General features: G+C 48.9%; 1 protein-coding gene and 1 long non-coding RNA gene across 2 annotated transcripts in view; one reads left to right on the top strand and one right to left on the bottom strand.

Moving 5' to 3' along the window:
• The window catches only part of VTCN1 (V-set domain containing T cell activation inhibitor 1), an 80,704-nt gene extending 63,878 nt beyond the window's left edge, over positions 1-16,826 (bottom strand). Inside the window, exon 1 of the mRNA XM_004456598.5 lies at positions 16,505-16,826. Within this exon, the coding sequence (XP_004456655.1) occupies positions 16,505-16,536 (32 nt within the window). The 5' untranslated portion in view covers positions 16,537-16,826. The remainder of the gene's footprint in view (positions 1-16,504) is intronic.
• Positions 782-9,663, top strand: LOC131279682 (uncharacterized). Its single transcript, XR_009187070.2, has 2 exons — positions 782-1,132; positions 8,891-9,663. It is a non-coding gene; the product is annotated as an uncharacterized lncRNA (long non-coding RNA).
• Positions 16,827-18,406: the final 1,580 nt, after the last annotated feature.

The raw sequence follows: 18,406 nt of genomic DNA, 5'->3' as shown, positions 1-18,406 counted from the left end.
AGCATTGCTACTAACTGTGGTCAATAGTTTACATTATAGTTTATACTTTGCACTGTGCATTTTTATAGGTTTTGACAAAATGTATAATGGCTTGTATCCATCATGGCGACGTCTTTTAGAACAATTCCAAAGTCACCAAAATGCCCCATGTTCCACCATTCCTCCCTCTTGCTCCCCTCAGAACCCCTGGTGGCCACTGCCTTTATACCAATGTTACAGGTTCTTCCATTCCAGTCTTATTACTGAAAATATTTGTTTTTCCAACTAAAAAGTGACATAGGAGCATAGATTTTGGAGGCAGACCTTGTGTATTACAATTATATTAATGATCTTGAATCACCCCTTCCTCCCCCCAAAAAACCCCTACCAAACTTGAAAATGTTGCCCACAACTGGAATGTTAAAAAAAAAATAGAAAAGCATGCTTTTCTAACAAGCAATGCCAGTCAGAGGAGCTCTCCCTATAAAATCCGGTGCAGATGCCACCCTGGCGAGCATCAGTGAGGCAGGTTAGTATAGGAAATGGGGAAGGCGGCGGAGACCCGGCCCGGAAACCCGCCCCCGCTACTAAGAAAGCTGTACAGACCCCTCCGAAACCCAGGCCTCGAGGCCCCATTTGGATCTCTTTCAGAGTCAAGGCGAAGCCCCAGATACCTCCGAACAACAGGCCTCCCCATTGGGCCGCGAGAGCTGACAGGTGCGACAGCCAATCAGAACCGCAACAGCTGGGCCCCGCCCATTCGGAAGGGGAGGAGGGCGAGTTTAAAGAGACCCACCCCGGCCCACGTGCGCGTGGCTCCCTGCAGCACGCTGTAACCCGTGTCTCAGGAGTACTGTTTTTCTTTCGTTGTTTTCTTAATAATTTCTTGCCTCCCTTGCCGACCCTATGGCATATGCTTAATACATACGACGTACACCGAACACCCTGGGCTCTGCTGGCCGCAGGCGGAGGCGAGCTGGCACCCGGCGCTGGGCCTCCCTGCCGCTCTGTCGGTGCAGCGAGACCCGCGCGCCTGCGCTCGCGTGGAAGCCGCGCCCTTCTGCTGCCTGAGAGCCCTCCTTCAAGTTGCCTGCTTCCTTCCACTCCTCAGGCTGCTGGACTGTGGGGGTTCTGGTATCCTTCACCTTTAAAGGTACGTGTGCTCGTGACCTGGCCCTTGCGTGTTGGCTGTACTGGCAGCCTGCGATTAAGCAAGCAAACAAATTGCATTGAACATTCAAACTAGAGGGGAGTCGTGCAGGATCTGCTTTCAGTGCTAGGTTTACTTTCGCTCTGCTTTCAGTTTGTTACAACTACATTCACACGACGACTGCCGGGATCCCAATACCAATGCAAATGCCGCATTAGGGCACTACTAGGGCAGTATTTTAATTTACTTTCTAAATTCTACAAATAAAAACCTTTTAGTTGGTTCCCAGAGCAGCCCAATGGAAAAATCTGGTCCCAGGTTGTGCACAGAGGCCACAAGGGCACATGCCAGTTTAAAGAAGAATCCTGTGAAAGGGACACTGGTCACAAGTTGGACACATGCTATTAGAATATTAAGAAGAATCTTGTGAAAGGTGTTTGTAAAAACATCACACCTGAATCCATCAGTAGGATATAGTTCTTATTCAGACACATTCTCACAACCTATTTTGAATTTTGTATGTTCTTAATTCAATTCGCATTTACGTTTGGGGGGAAAAGTCTGAAAAAAGATTGGTGAATACTCAAGATGTGGAAAATCTTTTGAACAACTAAAAAGGGGTTAAAAAATGAGGCTCCTTGGAGGCCAAGAGAGGACCTTATAAAAAAGATTTAGGATTAGAGACACTCCAGATGTCAGTCTGATCACCAGACCAGAAGAGTTACATCCTATAATTAAAAGAGCTAAGAAGGATGAAAACCTTTATGACTAGGAGCAATAAATAACACGGACAAAGAAAGAAAGGGAAAATTCTGGGCAAAAGAATTGTGTCTAGAAGGCCAAACCCAAATCCCGGCCCATTTGCTCCAGTGATGACCCAGACTCCTTGCCAGCCGACAATGACTATCTGGATGACACAACCAACCCAGAAAGATGGGTAACGAGACCCAGGACCACACGTTAAAACTGCTGAGAACCGTAGAGAGGATGGCCCTATTGCAGTAACCGAGCAAAGAGCACTTACCAGACCAGAAATCATAAAATTAAAGCAAGAATTCTCACAAAATGGAGAAACAATTGAAGCACAGTGGCAATTACATCTATGGTCCAAAGGAGGATATAATTTGCCAGTAATAGGCTGTGAATTAATACAACTCGAAAACATATCTAATGATATTTAGAAATTTTGGAGAAAAACATTCAGGAATAGAAAGATCACTGTTTAATGGGATATCAAGGGCCTGGCAATTAAGGTGGCCCTTACCAAATTTAACAGCAGTGGAAACAGGGTCTTGTCCTCTGCTGGGGATGCCACTAATATCTTAATGAAGCTGTGGCTATTGACTATGATTTACGACAGTTGTACTAACAGTCCATTAGGAGTAGAAGCAACAGATCAAATTAAGATAATTATACTAAGATCAGCATCAAGTCATGAGAGAATGGCTCTAATCACAATATTAACAGACACTGGTATAATTAGCAAATTTATGGTTTTTTACAACTACATTTATACAACAGGCCTAGACCCTATTTTGTATTCCCTTTGTATAAATTGTATTAAACAGTCATGGTAATACACAAACAGTGAGACTGATAGGCTCTGGGAGAAAATTCTGAGTAGGAGACGCTGTGGGCAGAGCAGAATCCTGACATTAACCAATGACCTCCTGGCCTCATTATCTAGAGGTCTCTACCCAACTTGCCCATTTGAGAATGGTTCTTAAAAGTGATTTGATTTCATCTGCTTGTTTTGCACAACTTTTAACCTATCCTCCTAATCATTCCTCTTCTCATGTCACTCAAAGCCTTAATTTACTCAGCTGAAAAATGGGAAAATAAACCCACATTATTCCACTGAGCAGGTTCATTCTTGTTCATGCTTATCTCTCCAGCTGTAACTTCTGGTCTCTGCTCTGCCTTTCTCTTCCCATCCCCACTCCACCTGATGGCCTTTTCCCTCTGCCTGCATGTTCTTCGCACATCTCCTTGCTTGGCTAATTCCTACTCAGGTAAGAAGCCATCTCCTACAGAAAGTCTCTAACTATCCTACCACTATCACCACCGCCACCAAGTCTGGATTAGAAGTGATTACAAAGCATTCTGAAACTGCCCTGTGGAGGCACTTATCCTACTAAATTATAATTGTATGTTTATCTGTCTCTCCTACTGGTCTTTACTCTAAATGATGGTAGACTCTGTAACTTGTTCATTGCTGTAATCCTCGGATCTATACAATAGATGCTCAATAAATTTTTAAAAAGAAATTAGTAATGTATAATCCTGGAAGAGTGCTGCCACCTGGTAAGAACTTGGCCTTGAAGACTGTGACTATGAGGTCGTGGGACTGTGATGTGATACGTAAGAAGACTGTGATGGTTAATTTCATTTATCAACCTGGCTGGGTTATGGTGTCCAGCTGTTTGGTCAAGCAAGCACTGGCCTGATTATTACTGTGAGGGCATTTCATAAATGGATTTCCATCTATAATTAGTTGCTTGCATCCATAGTTGATTGCATCTTACAATCAACAAAGGCTATTGCCCTCAGCAAAGAGGGGAGTCCCCTTACCCAATCAGTTGGTGTTCTTAAGCCCAAAACTGAGAATTTAGAAGATGGAAGAATTATTGCTTTGACCTCAGCCAGCCAACCTTCCCCAGGGAATTCAACTTCACCTAAATTGGAATTTCCAACTTGTGGCCTGCCCTATAGATTTTGGACTTGGCAGTTCCATGGCTGTGGGGCCAATTCCTGAATCAAATCTCTTAATATTTACATATATCTATAACATCATATATATAGACTGTAAGCATATATTCTGCCAGTTCTGTTTCTCTGGAGAACCCTAACATAAAGACCAAATCCAGAAATGACACAAGTTGCCCACCAAGAGACAAAATATCAGGGTACATCCTTGATACACACAGCCTCTGTATCACCTTTGGAAGCGGAACCAAAATGAAATAAACATTGGGGCATGTATAAACATCACTTTTAAGACTGATCCAGGGTGTGTGGGTCTTGGTTTGTTTTTGTTTTTGTTTTTTGTTAATTTATCCCAATGGGCAAGAGCAGTGTCTCAATTAAAGACATAGGCATGCCTGGCAATGCAAGGGAGCTATGTGTTGCCATCAGTGTCACTGACATGATCATCTTTAGCCCCTTATCACCTTTGATCCTCCCAGTAGTTCTAAGAAGTTCATTTATTGTCCTTATTTAACAAAAGAAGAAACTGAGGCTCAGAGAAATTGACGGACGTAGGATCACACACCACCAATTTGGAAAGGCCATTGGGCCAGGTCGCTCTGGTTCCAGGACTCCTCCTCTTCCCACTTATGGCGCAGCTGGATGGAAGTAGCGGTGTCCGCCCCCACCCCTGCCACATTGTCTTTGCTCTCAGAACACGCAGTGCATATTGTTAAGATTATTTGACTCTTCTCAATAGAGGAAAATGAAAGATGACATGAACTGTTCATGGTTTACCCTTTCAGTGAGGCTTCTGAGCCGAAGGCTTTAGTTGCCCTTTCATGATAAGAAATCAACAATGCTTGTTTTTACTCTTCATGGCAATTCCTTATTTGTAGCGGAGCCCTAAGAGTCTAAGAATTTCTTTTGTAGGCATCACACTCTGGGCAGTGCCTTCCTCTGCAAGGACATGCAGCTGTCAGGGCCCTCTTTAAAGACATTTAAACCCCACCCAGCTGCAATTAAGCACTTTGTGACATTAACTCTAGGCTCTCATAGGGAAGCCACACCAGCCTTTCGGCTCTATTCTTCTGCTTCCCCAAGTATTACAATAATTCCTTCCCACACTAAACGAACAGCAGTCACAAGACCAGGGCTGCAGAGATTTGCCATTATGCCCAGCCAGTCAACAGTTCGCACCGATGACCATTCAGTGGCCCGTGAATGACATATAACCCTGTTAAAGGCTCTCTTGAGGGAGGAGCCCCAGACAGTGGGACAGGGAGTGAAGCAAAGTGGAAGCACTGAGGGTTTAGTCCTGGCCAGGTCACCACCTCACTGTACTCTCTCTGAGTCTACCCCAGGCTAAACTTCCATTCTCTGTCTTAGACATTTGGCTCTGGTGGCAGAGGGGGAAAAAAAACCACACACACACACACAAATTCTGGCTGTGTGTGCCCTCAGTATCCATGTCATTCATTACTTGGCCCTGGTAGCACCAGCAACGCGTGCTATCTAGATTAGCTTAGCTCACCTCATAGTTGTAAGCCAATCAGGTGAGCACCTATAAAGCAGGCTGGTGGTAGTACCCTGAAAAGAGGAGCTAATTAATAGTTACAGTAATGCGAGGGGAAGAGCAAGGAAATACGCGATGTGTATTTAATATGGTCATTTGAGGACAATGGTGAGCTACTGATGACATCTCATGATTCCTCCCTGCACTTTCACGAGGGAAGAGAGGGCAGAGGGTCATTAGGAAAAAGACAATTTGGGGCAGGGTTAATTAAGGATGAATTACTGCAGGAGGGGAAGATCTGAAAACATGGTGACTTTGGACATCGAGGCGGGCAGGCGTCCCCTGGAAGCACACTGCCAGCCTGCCCTTTGCCTCCTGCTCTTCGCTCAGTCAGCTGTCTGTGTCCAGTCCCAGTGGAGTGACCAGGCCTTCGATCTTAACCAGGCTCCCACAAGGACGTGTCCTTTCCCCTACTTAGGGCTTTGATTCTTTTGTAACTGCTCTAGCTCCTTATTTCCCAAAGTGTGTCCTAATGCATATTAATATTATTTTCAAACGGATATGTGGAAAAATACATTCCCATGACATTGGGTTAATCACAGAACTAGATTTCTTTAACTACATCAGACTTTTCAAGGCTTTTAATATCCTCATCTGCATAGTGACTGTCCAAGAGGGGTAGATATTAGGTTGAATCACTACTTACAAAAAGGTCAGAAGCAACTGAACATAGGCAATTTCAAACGGTCCCACCCAATATTATTCAGCACCTCCAAACTTGCCTGACTGCAGAACTCCTGGGGACAATTTCTTGCAGGATCAGTGACCTCAGAACTCACGTGGGGAACCATGGTCTTGGGTACTTAAATACAAAGACCGTCAGGTGGTTGAGTCATGCCTGTTGCTTGGATCCCAGTGATGCTCAGATGCAACAGGATAACAGGGAGAGCAGCGTGGGAGGACTTGGATCTCCCGGAGAAGATGTGGGAAGCCCACCAGGCCTCAGAGCTGGGTGTCCAGGAAGAGTGGCCCAATATGGCATCTCCCAACTCAATAAAAGTGCAGAAATGCAAGTGACTATATAGAGTTATAAATGTTGCAGTGCTAAGGTGAAAGGATTTTTTAAACTATAAGGTTGTTTAAACAAATGTTCAATGGAAAATGCAGAATACAGAAGGGCTTTAACCAAATGTTCGACGGAAAATGCAGAATACACTGCATTAATAACTATGTAAAAATCACTTGCATTTGTATACAGACTTGAAAAGGGTAACCATGAAAAATAAAATACTTATTTACGATGATGGAACCATAGATTACTTTTCCTTCCTCTTTTCAAAATTTCCTGAAATAAGAGTATGCATTTTTCACAAGTAAAAACCATACTAGGGGAGAGGATGTAGCTCAAGTGGTTGAACACTTGCTTCCCCTATACAAGATCCCCGGTTCAATCCCTGGTACCTCCTAAGAACAAACAAACAAATGAAAAAACCAACTCATATTGGTGAGTGCGTGTAGCTCAGTGGTTGAGCACCTGCTTCTCATGTATGAGGTCCCAGGTTCAATCCCTGGTACCTCCTAAAAAAAAAAAGAAATCATGCTAGTTATTCCCTAGCCCATACCAGTATGTCCTCTGGGAAGATTCCAATGCACCCACCCCCTGCCATTCTCCCCAGGTCCCTCCCATCTTCTCCTTGAGTAGTGTCAAGGAGAAGATGAGCAGCAGTAGCCACGACTTTGGTAAAGCCCTGGTGACCTCCTCGAGCTGGGTGGAGCCAAGGCCCTAAGGGACCAATAGAGCACTCTGGTTCTCTACCCAGATGAGGTACCATCCCATCTATACAGGTCCCCAAACCTACAGGTGTGCCCGACACCCAATGGCCGCTTTCTAAAAGTCTACATTTAAATTGGTTATTTGGAGTTGTGAACTGGATCCTGTAGCAACATGATTCATAATTGATGATTCACTTTCTCAGCAAGGCCTCAAAAACCTATTGAATCTTAATGTTTCAGGAATACGCCACCTTTATAATGAAACGGGAATAAAGAAAACATTCCTATCATAAACACGTACTTTCTGCAACAGTATGGTTTGCTGGGCTTCTTGGGCTAACTTAGGAATCCAGCTCTGATTCATGAAGCCGTGTCCATAGGAAGCTGCCTTCCAGGTCCAGCTCAGGACGCTGCCTGATAGCCCTGGAGAGGCTGCTGGTGAAGGGCGGAGGTGCCATTGCCCCGGAATTTCCTCCATCCAGTCCTTGGGCGAAGCCCGGCCTGCAGGACAGAATCCCAGGGCAGCAGCTGACCAGGAAGGGACGTTCTTGAGTGCTGCTCTCCTCTCCCCCTGTTCCACTCCCCCTGCAGCCTTGTCCCTAGAATCTGGGCTGTTAGTGATTTGCAAGCCTGTCCCCAACATTCCTTGCATGGGGTCCTTCTTAAGGAACTGGTAGGAGCAAGGACTCAAGAGGCAGAGCCCCCTCAGGGGACCTCCCACAGAGCGGGGCCAAGGCTGTCCCTGAAGGTGACCGCAGAAGAGGGCTTGAAGACTTGGCAGGCTTTTCCCAAACGCCACAGCCCTCAACCAAGGCCAAGGCCATGAACACAAAGCTCTCCTGTCCCGAGGCCAGGGAAAGACACCACGAGTTTCCCATCAACTCTGGCTGCTTCTCTCTTAGTTGAGGAGAGAATAACTAAGGCTTGTCTCTCTTCAAAAAGGGAAGAAAGGAGAGGATACAAAGCAGATTCCCTGGACAGACAGAAGATCAAATCAAAGCTCAGCTTCCTGTTGGTTGGAGTATTTCCTTATCTCTAACCGTGTCCTGCCACAGGGCTCTCCAGCAGAACCTGCCTGGAAACCTCTCAGGCTTTGAGAACCTAGGCTGGGGCTACCCTGTACTCTACAAGAAGCTCCCGCCCACAGCAGCACTTGCTGTTAAACAACTAACCTTACAGGGTTTTATCTTTACTCTGGAGCCTTTACCAGCCACTTTAAGTGACAATTGTCCCTGTAGTGTTATATTCCGTTCCTGGACCCTGAGGCTTTTTGACAAAGGGTAGATCCAGCCATCAACTATAGGAAATGAATGGAAGGGTAAGCTTGCACACCAGGCAGGCTCCCTGGCTACAGAACGTGGTGGTTTCAAGTCTTAGGGTGACAGAGGAGGAAAGCTGCTACCACTGGACCATTTGTAAGGAAGCAGAAGGAAACTCCAAGAGTCTAGACCAATGTCATGGGGAGGGGGATCAGGAGAGTATAAGTCATGGAAACAGAGCTGAAAGCACTTCAAGAAGGAGGCAGTGGGGACATTGTGTTGAATGCTGTTGAGAAGGTAAGTAAGGACAGAGAAGTAGCATTAGAATTAGCAATACAGAGGTCATTGGAGACACTGACAGCAGCAGTATCTTGCTATTGTGGGGACAAAACCCATCTGGAGTGAGCTGAAGAGAGAATACTAGCAGACATTTATAATATGGATCTGCTAAGTGCTTTATTTGTATTAATTCACGTAATCTCACAATCACCTTATGATGTTGAGTCTAACATTATCCCCATTTTACAGGTAAGGAACCCAGGCACAGAGAGGATAAATAACTTGCCCAAGGCCACGCAGCTACAAAGTGGCAGAACTGGGATGGGAACCCAAGTCGCCTGGCTCCAGACTGTGCTCTGAACCATTAAATTATACCTCCTCTACAATGCCTATAAATTAGTAAGGTCAGTAACTCTGCAATTCTTTCATCAAGTGTGGCAGTTTGATATTATTTATGATTTCCAAAAAATGCTATTTGATTATGTTGTAAAGTGGTCCTTTCCTCTGGGTGTGATACCCTTTGATTGTGTTAGATTCAGCTGAGTGTCTCTGATTAAATTAGGTTAAGATTAGGACTTTGATTTGACCACATCGGTAGAGTGTAACAGTCCCAGCCCCTTTGTGGGCTACATAAATGGACACTCAATCAAGGAGACACACAGAGAAGTAGATACACAGAAAAAGACACAGCAGAGGAGAGAATGTGGTTTTGACACTGGAGCCGTGGGGATAGATGACCCATTCACCCGATAGATTACCACTGACCTTGTGAAGAGAACAGAGCAGCTGAGAAGCCAGCGAGGCAAGCCTTATGCAAGCCTACAGCTGAGACTGGAAGAAGCTGGACCCACGGGGATTTAAGAGGAAGGCTGAACACTTGCGGACACCACCTGACAACTTGCTTCAACACGCGGCAACAGACGTTTGATGAGAAAGTACCTCTTATAGTACTTGAGATGAACTCTTCAGGGCCTTTTAACTGTAAGCTTTTTACCCAAATAAATACCCTTTATAAAAGCCAACAGATTTCTGGCACTTTGCCTCAGCACCCCTTTGGCCGACTAATACCCCTAGCTTGCTGGGAAATAGGGTGATAGCTGGAGAGGTGGGGAGGTGGGGAGGGGGTTTATTTTGAAATAGAAGGTTCCAATGTACGGGTTGCTGCAACATGGACAACAGCGTGGCGAGGAGAGATGGCTGATGCCCGAGATGCGGGCCTGAGGAGGGACTCCTGAGCAGGAGGGAGCCCAGGCACAGTGGAGGGGCCGCCCTGCACCAGGAGCTGGGCACGTCCTCCTAGTGCCAGGAGGGGGCTGAGAGCAGGAGCCCAGCAAGGGTAGTCGAGAGTTACTAGGTGGAAAGAGGAAGGAGCAGCCGTCTGCTCAGGGAGGGATGATGCAAGATAATCATCCGAGCCTGGGAGTAGGGCAAGAGGGGGCGGCTGAAGAACTGAAGGAGAACTGAAGAGGGGTGTGACACGGCCGTTCTGCAGGGGCCGGGGGATCACAGTGGGCACAAAACTGGAAGCTAAAGGGACAGTTCAAAACCCCGCCTTTTACGGATGCTCTCTCTGTCTCTCAAATCTTTCACGGTTTTTATTCTATGAAAACTTCCATTCTAAATATGCAGAAAAAGCAGTAAGGGAAACTGCCTGCCCCTTTTCACATTACTGCTGTGCTGGGAGTAGTAGGAATTCATTTGAAGTGATGTGATAGTAAATCTGAAGCATTCTAGGCATATGGCTTGGGATCGTGGAAAGTTAATATAAAGAGAAATATAACTCAGTTTCTTTCCTCTAGAAACTTCATGTATTTTCCTCTGTTCCCATCAAAGTCCATCTGTTGCACTTTAGAACATTCCTTAAGGAGGAATGTGGAATGATGAATGGTCACAAGTAAAATGTGTATCTATCTGGAGTAAATCCTTTATGCTTTCTCTGAAGAATCTAGGGGCTCAGAGAAAACTTCGAGAACTTCAGTTATGGTATCACAATAGCTTGAGGGCTTGTTAAAACACCGACTGCTGGGCCCCACTCCCAGAGTCTCGGATTCAGTGGGTCTAGGGTGGGGCCTGGGAATTCGTATTTCTAGCAGGTTTCCAGGAGGTGCTGATGCCGCTGATCTGGGGACCCTGCTGCTCACAGGCTCTTCCTCTCTAACTTGAGTGCGCACAGGAATTTCCTGGGATCTTGTGAAAATGCCTATTCTGATTCAGTAGGTCTGGGCAGGGCCAGCGAATCTGCCTTATTAATAAGCATTCGGGTGACTCTGAAGCTGCGAGGCCACAGTCACACCTGAGTAACCAGGTGAGCGCCGGGACACTTCAGGTGCCACTTCAGGTGGTGAAGGATGTCCCCCACTCACGGAATGAAAGAAGATATCCCCTGAGACCACGAGGATCCCAGAAGGTTCCCAACACTAAGGGTCCTTAAACCCAGCTGCTATTACTGGATTTTATTTATCACTCCTCTCCCTCCCTCCAAGTCATTTTGTTATTGTGTAAAAACAATGGGAGGGAATAATTTAATAGGAGTAATTAGCACATAAATTGCTAACTATTTGCTGGGCACTGCTCTAACTAAGCTCTTTAGATGTATGCATTCATTGAGGCCACACAACAACCCTACCAGTCAGTACTATCATTAAGCCCCAATTTGCTGATACGGAAATGAAGACACAGACTTAAGTAACTTAGCTGAGGTCACACAGCTGGGAAACAGAGGTTGCAATAGGAAAACAGGTCAGACTAACTCCAGAATCCTCATTATTTCCTCTTCTTCATATGTTAAATGGTAACAACTGGATGAAGCTTTGTTCTCTCAGATTTGGGGCTTTTTGGTGCTTGCATAAAACATGCTCTGTTGAAATCCAAGTTTTTGGTTAAGGTTGCTGGGTCATTTGGGATCACTGAAATAACTCTGTTCTATCATTTTTTAGCTGTACAAACCTTGGACGGGTTGCACAATCTATTTCGATTATCCCATCCATAAAATAAGGGGCTGGACTGAATTTCTGAGTCTCCTTCTAGCTCTAAAAGGGTATAATTCTCACTGAGTTCCCGTTGTTTCTTACTCCTGCACTCAGCCAGAGCAGCTACCTGGTACAGCACAGACTAAGAGCCACAGTTCCAGCCTGTTCTGGGGACAGCTGCCTCTCTGCTGGCTGAGAACTCTCTTCTGCTGTGGTGGTCAGTTGTCACTGAGGAAGTGAGTCTCGCTAGTAACGAGCTGTGTTCTGCTTTACGTGGCAGGAGATGAGGACAAGCTGATTAGAAAGATAATTTTCGAATAAAAGTCTGTATAGAGGATGAGGTAGGAACTTGGTTCTGCTCTAGACTCTGCGTTGGCTAGCTGGGAGGCACTGAACAAATCATCTTGCCACAACATCTGCATCTGTGAAATGCAGATAAATGAGAGTGCAAGGCAGTTTAATTAATTGACCATCTACCCGTAGCTTGGTCATAGCTCTGCAGCTCCAATCATCTGCTGAAGGGTCAGTAGTGCCTCTTCAGAAAGATCTCGACACTGAGGCTACGCACATCAGGATCTCAGGCCCCCCCCCGCCCCCGCCTCGAAGCCCGCCACCACCTCCTTGAATGCTCGATACTGTGGGAGCCAGATATTTAATAGCAATCCTAAGCCCTGACCATACTCAGGCTGAGAGAGGGATTGTGTCTCAGATTCACAGACAACAAAAGTGGGGAAGGTGAAGTCTTTCCTTCCAAGCAAGAATCTCGTCTATATGAGTATTCTCTAGAGCTTGTTAGGAGTAAGTCATCTTGGAGAGGGGTCAGTGGCAGTTCATCTACAGCAGGGGCTCTTCACCTTTTTTGCTCCACGGACCCCTTTGCCAGTCAGGGGAAAACCACCAGCCCCTTACTAAGTCCACACTACACTGTGTGTTATTTAATAAATATATCACACCCGCAACAACACGTCCCCACAAGGATAATGTCTGTTGAATTTCAATTCAAGCTCACGGGCCCCTTGTTTAGAACCCCTGATCTAGAGTCTACCCTTATTGGAATGCCCATTTCAGGGACAGGACAGCCTGTGGGGCCATGGAGCAGAGTTTAACAAACTTGACCTTGATCTGGGCAAGGTGCAAATAATGATTCAATTATTAAAGGAATAGCTCGCATTTGTGGAGCTCTGAGGATGTGCCAGCACATGATGATTGCATGCCACTGACACAACCTTAAGACTTAGGGACTGCTATCAGCCCATTTCGTAGATAGAGAAGCTGAGGCTCCCCGAGGTGAGGGTGCGTGATGGTATGAGGAGTTCAACCCGGGCAGCCTGATTCCAGAGCCCAGGTGTGCAATCCCGGTGCTACACTGCCTCCCTACAACAGAGCGAGACCAAGTCCAGCCCCTCCAGGAGGGGGGAGGGAATCAGCTGGGCAGCAGGGACGTTCATCATCTGTGAACATAAAGGGAGCAGTGCGCAGCACTGGGGAAAGCCACCTGGGTTCTGCTGAAACCCTGCACTGGCCATCGTCTCATCTGGCTTGGATTTCCCCATCAGCACCAGGCCTGGACGACACTCCACCTGCCCTGGGTGCCATGAAACTCTCCTCTGTTGACATCCACGAGACTTCTCTATCCTGGGCTCTTCCCACCCCTCTGACCATATACTCCCGGCTCTTCCTTGGCCTCCTCTTCCTCCGTCCGTCCTTAGATGTTGGTGTTTCCCAGCTTTCCATCTCTGGGCCCTTGCTCTTGTATGTGTTCTTCTTAGAAGACATCCCATGTGACTGACCATTCCTTGCCTGTGAACTGTTGACTCTCAAGGTTTTATCTCCAGCCTTGACCCCTCCCAGTTTCAGTCTCATCCTTCCACAGCCCGCAAAGCATCTCCAGCTGGAGGCCCCAGGGGAGCCTCAGAGTCAACATACCCTGAAGTTAACTAAGTCTTATTTTTCTTTCCTCTTCCCCAACTCACTCCATCCAACTCAGAAACCTGGGAGTCATTCCATGTTTCCCCACCTGTGCTTCCAATCACTTATCAAATGTTGCCAACTTCAAGTCCTAAATGTTTCTTGAATCCATTTCCCTCCTTTGGGTCCTACTACCATTATCTAATCCAGGCCCTTTCCATCCCTTCTCCTTTTGACTGCAGCTGCTCCCCAACTGCTCTCCCTCCTCCACCTGGGAGCTGGAGTAATCCACCTAAAAGGAAAACTAAAGAGCTTCAGCGACTCTCAGCAGCAGAATAAATTCCTCGTTCTGAGTCTGGTCAGGAAGGCGCAGCACCACCTGGCCTCTCCGTGACCTCCTCAGCCTCGGCTCTCAGCACTCCCTGCCTCCAACATCATGCTCCGGCAGCAGGGCAGAGGGGCTCATGGCTGCCCAACACACCAGGCTCGGTTACGAGTTTTTGGCGTTGCCTTCATCCTCTCTGCCTGGAGTGCCCTTCCCACTCTTCTCGTTTGACTTGCACTAGCTCATTCTTCGAGACTCAGCCCCGCCATCACCTGGCTGGGGAGGTCTTCCTCAGGGCCTCAGCTAGGGAGGTGCTCCCACTGCATCCTGGGTAATTGTCTGCATGGCACGTTGAAATTGTCTGTTTGGGCGTCTTTTGCCCCCATGAGACTATGATCTTGTCAATGTCTTGGTCCCAGTGGCCGTATGCAATACCCAGCGTGTCCTGGTGCTCAGTTGATATTGTTGGACAGAACGTTCCTCCTCAAAGCATGACTGTGACTTTTCCCCCCAAGGACTCCTAGCTCCCGGCTCATAGCAGGTGCTCAACAACTGTTCTCAGGGTGAATGGTGCGGCCATGAAGAGCCACGACGGGGGGAGGTGGGGAGAGTTCCGGCCACACAGCTTCCAAAGGCACCGAGGAGGCCAGGCCTGGTGGAAACTGCACGTCAGCATTGCTTCCCTGGGCGGCATGCTTTTGGAGGCTGACATTTGAGGGTGTCAAGCTCCCTGATAATTAGGGGGCGAGTCCCCTGGGTGTGCTGAGATTGGCAGGCTCTCCCAGGAGCTCCCCCACATTGCCAACCATCATGACCACTCAGGAAGAGGCAGCTATCGATTAAGGAAATTACGGCAAAGAAACAAGGTTTGTTTGGACCCAGCATGGACACCAGGTCCCCCCAGGTGAGCTCCCCCTGCATACCTGGGATAAGCTCTGCAGACTGTGCTTCCCAGCCAGCCTGAGCACACACTCCTTTCCCGGCTGGCAGGAAGGGTCTGTCCGCCCGGTGGCTTACTGGTGCTGTTGCAACTGCAGACCGTGAATAGCTAATGAGGCATGCCGAGGCCAACAAGAGCAGCCTCTGTGGAGTCCTGTGGGTCTTCAAAGGGTGGGGGAATCCGCATTTGGAACACCCACCTTCTGTTAATCCCCCAGCCAAACCAGTCAATCCGGTTGTAGGGTATTATTAGAAGGCCCACACGTACAGCCCTCGGAACAACAGCGCGACTGTTGCATGAGGCCTGTTTCACATCCAAGGAAGAGCCGGAGGAATGCGGGGCAGGGGGGTCAGGGAACCGGAGCCCGGCAAGTGTGGCCCAGTGGGGAGAGCTCCGGGTTTCAGAGCCAGACGGAGTGGGCTGGAATGCCGCCCGGTCCCTCACACACTCCATTGCCTTAAGCACTTGGCTTAGCCTCTCCCGCGGTGCGACGAGCCCGCACAGGGCAGCGGTGAGGATTAGAGGAGACACTGCTGCAAAGCACGGGGCGCAGGGCAGGGAGGTAGAAGGGCTTGCAAATCGCCCGCTGCTTCTGCAGAGGGGGAGACCCCGCCCCACCCCTGCTGCTTCTCCAGGGATCTGACAGCACCGGCAGGGCCTCTGCACGGGCCTGGTGACTTCAGATGAACATCAGTGAGGAAACTGACGTTTGATTTTAAGGAAGGGAATTTTCTAGGCTGCCTCCAAGGAAGTAATGTCGTTACTCAGTCTCTCCACAAGCTTTTCTAACCTGAGGTCTCCCTCCTTCCTTCCCACTCTCCTTCCCTCCCTCCTCTTCTTCCTTTTTGGTGGAAAAGGTGTCTAGAAGTTCGAGGCTTAGTCCCGCAAACAACTAGGTACCAGTTTTCCGAATCACCATTGTGAATCGTGACTGACATTGAATTGCCAACTACCTCAAGAAATCCTTCGCTTTCCAACTCTTTCCTTTCAGAAAGGCAAAAGATGTCCTCAGGGAAAAAAAGGAACAATTCAAACGTGACTGAAAGGAACAGAAGATAGGGGAGGGGACTTCTTGCCTCACCTCTGGGCAGTTTGTCCAATCCCGTCCATCCTCCTCCTCTTTTACTCTCCTAACTGTACTCTACTAATACGCTTGTACAACGGCATGTTAGACGGGTCACTGGCACCTGCTTCTCCTGTGTGTCCTTATATGTCCCCCTCCCTCCCTGTCCCACCCTCCGGCCGGGCAGGCTCCAGCCTTCCCTGAAGGTCTTTTTGTCTCAGCAGCAGCAGCAAGGGACCCCTCTCAAGGAACCCCAAGAAAACTGGAGTCCATCCAGCTGGGGGCGGGGGCACGCATAGAACCGTCAGCAGACCGCCCCTGTCACCACCGGGAGGGGCGGAGCGTCCCCGCCGGCAGCCCCCAGGCCCTGCTCAGCCCCAAGGAGCCCCGCGGTCTCCACGGGGTTCCCACTGGGCTTCTGGGCCGGGCCGCCCTGCAGGTGCCGCCCTCGCCTGCCAGGGCGCCCTCTCAGCACCTCCCACGCCCTGGGCCGGCCGCCCGATGCCAGGCGGAGTGCAGTTGGGATCTTGTCTGTCCAGGCCCCTGCCAGCCCAGGGCTGGATCAGATAAGCGTGAAGGTGGGGCCTGCAGGACAGCCACCAACCCGCAGGGACGTCCCCCGGTCCCTGCACCTGCAGCACGGAGAGGCGCACAGTACCTCCAGAAGAGGATCTGCCCCAGGGAGGCCATGGCGAGGCCGGCTGCCTTCCCGGCTGCGCAGGTGGCTCGGGCTGCTGTCCTCGCGGTGCCGTGACTCACTGCCCGCCCGGTGCGGCGCCTTAAATAGGGCCAGGAGGGCCCCGCAGCGGCGGCTCAGGTATGAGGAAGCGCGGCTGCTCCCGGTGCCCTGCAGGCGCAGCGCGGGCCCCAGCGAGCCGCAGCCTTCCCGGCCGGACTGCGCCAAGAGGGGAAAGGGACAGCCTCCGGGCTTGTCCTCCCAACCGCGCAGGGGAGCTCCTGCGAGGGAGAGTGAATCTCACAGCAAAAGACTGGGAGCGTTCAAGGGTGGGGCTGTGCCCCGAGGCCGGAGCCGGGAGTGCGGGTTCCTGCTGGGAGCTGGTGTGTGGACAGAGCTGCTAGGCCACGGGCGGGGTCACCGTGGAGGAGAGTCATGCCCGGACCTCGGGGTCACCGTGCAGGAGTCATGCCGGGACCTTGGGGTCACCGTGGAGGAGAGTCATGCCGGGACCTCGGGGTCACCGTGGAGGAGTCATGCCAGGGATCTCGGGGTCACGGGGGGAGGAGAGTCATGCGGGGCCTCAGGGTGGCTGGGGGAGGACAGTCATGCCGGGGACCTCGGACAGGCCCTGTGCTGAAGTGACCAGAGTGTAGAGTTTGTCACTCAAGACAGCTCACTTCGGGCCCTGAGACCCTGAGGTGGGTAACCCTTTTCTGGTTTCATTTTAGCGGGAAAGGGTGAAAGGGCCTGCCCTGCCCACCTCAGAATTATTTTTGAGACTCGAAAAAGACACTGAATACACCCCAAAATGTGCTAACTGTGCATTACATAGAAACAATTGCTGTTGAAGGTGAGTGGGTTAGAAGAACGAGCCCTGCCCTCTCATCTAGCACTCAGGTTTCCACTGCTCAGGGAGCTTCTTTTTTTTTTTTTTTTTTTTTTTTTTTTTTTTTTTAATTTTTTTATTTTTTATTGACTTTGTAATAATATTACATTAAAAATATATATGTGAGGTCCCATTCAACCCCACCCCCCCACCCCCCCTCTCCCCCCCCCCCCCCAACAACACTCGTTCCCATCATCCTGACACATCCATTGGATTTGGTAAGTACATCTTTGGGCACCTCTGCACCTCATATACATTGGTTCACATCATGGCCCATACTCTCCTCTATTCCATCATGTAGGCCCTGTGAGGATTTACAATGTCCGGTGATTACCTCTGAAGCACCATCCAGGGCAGCTCCATGTCCCGAAGACGCCTCCACCTCTCATCTCTTCCTGCCTTTCCCCATACCCTTTGTCCATTATGTCCACTTTTCCCAATCCAATGCCACCTCTTCTATGTGGACACTGGTTTGGTTGTGTCCATTGCACCTTTATGTCAAGAGGAGGCTCAGATTCCACCTGGATGCTGGATGCAATCCTCCCATTTTCAGTTGTAATCACTCTAGGCTCCATGGTGTGGTGGTTGTCCTTCTTCACCTCCATCTTAGCTGAGTGTGGTAAGTCCAATAAATCAGATTGTAGGTGCTGGAGTCTGTTGAGGCTCAGGATCTGGCTATCACATTGTCAGTCCAGAGATTCAAATCCCCTAAATATATCTTAAACCCCAACATTAACTGCACCTCCAGCACATTAGCATGAAAGTCTTATGAAGGGAGATCCCATCTGAGTCCAGATTCATCACACATAAACACCATTTCCAAAGAGGGGCCATCTGCCCTGGTAGTTAACCCCATCGGCCATGACCATAACTCCCATGGGTCTCTTTAGCCCTCAAAGGAACCAATATCTGGGGGTTGTATCTGCTTTATCTGTCTCTCTGTCTCTGCTCAGTTGTGCATGAGGGCAAACCTTCTGCCAGCCTCCAGACTCTTT

This window comes from Dasypus novemcinctus, chromosome 9 (genome assembly GCF_030445035.2).
Source record: "Dasypus novemcinctus isolate mDasNov1 chromosome 9, mDasNov1.1.hap2, whole genome shotgun sequence".
In the NCBI taxonomy this organism is placed as follows: domain Eukaryota; kingdom Metazoa; phylum Chordata; class Mammalia; order Cingulata; family Dasypodidae; genus Dasypus; species Dasypus novemcinctus.
Note: the sequence above shows the minus strand (reverse complement) of the source record. Positions and strands in the feature narration are given on the sequence as shown.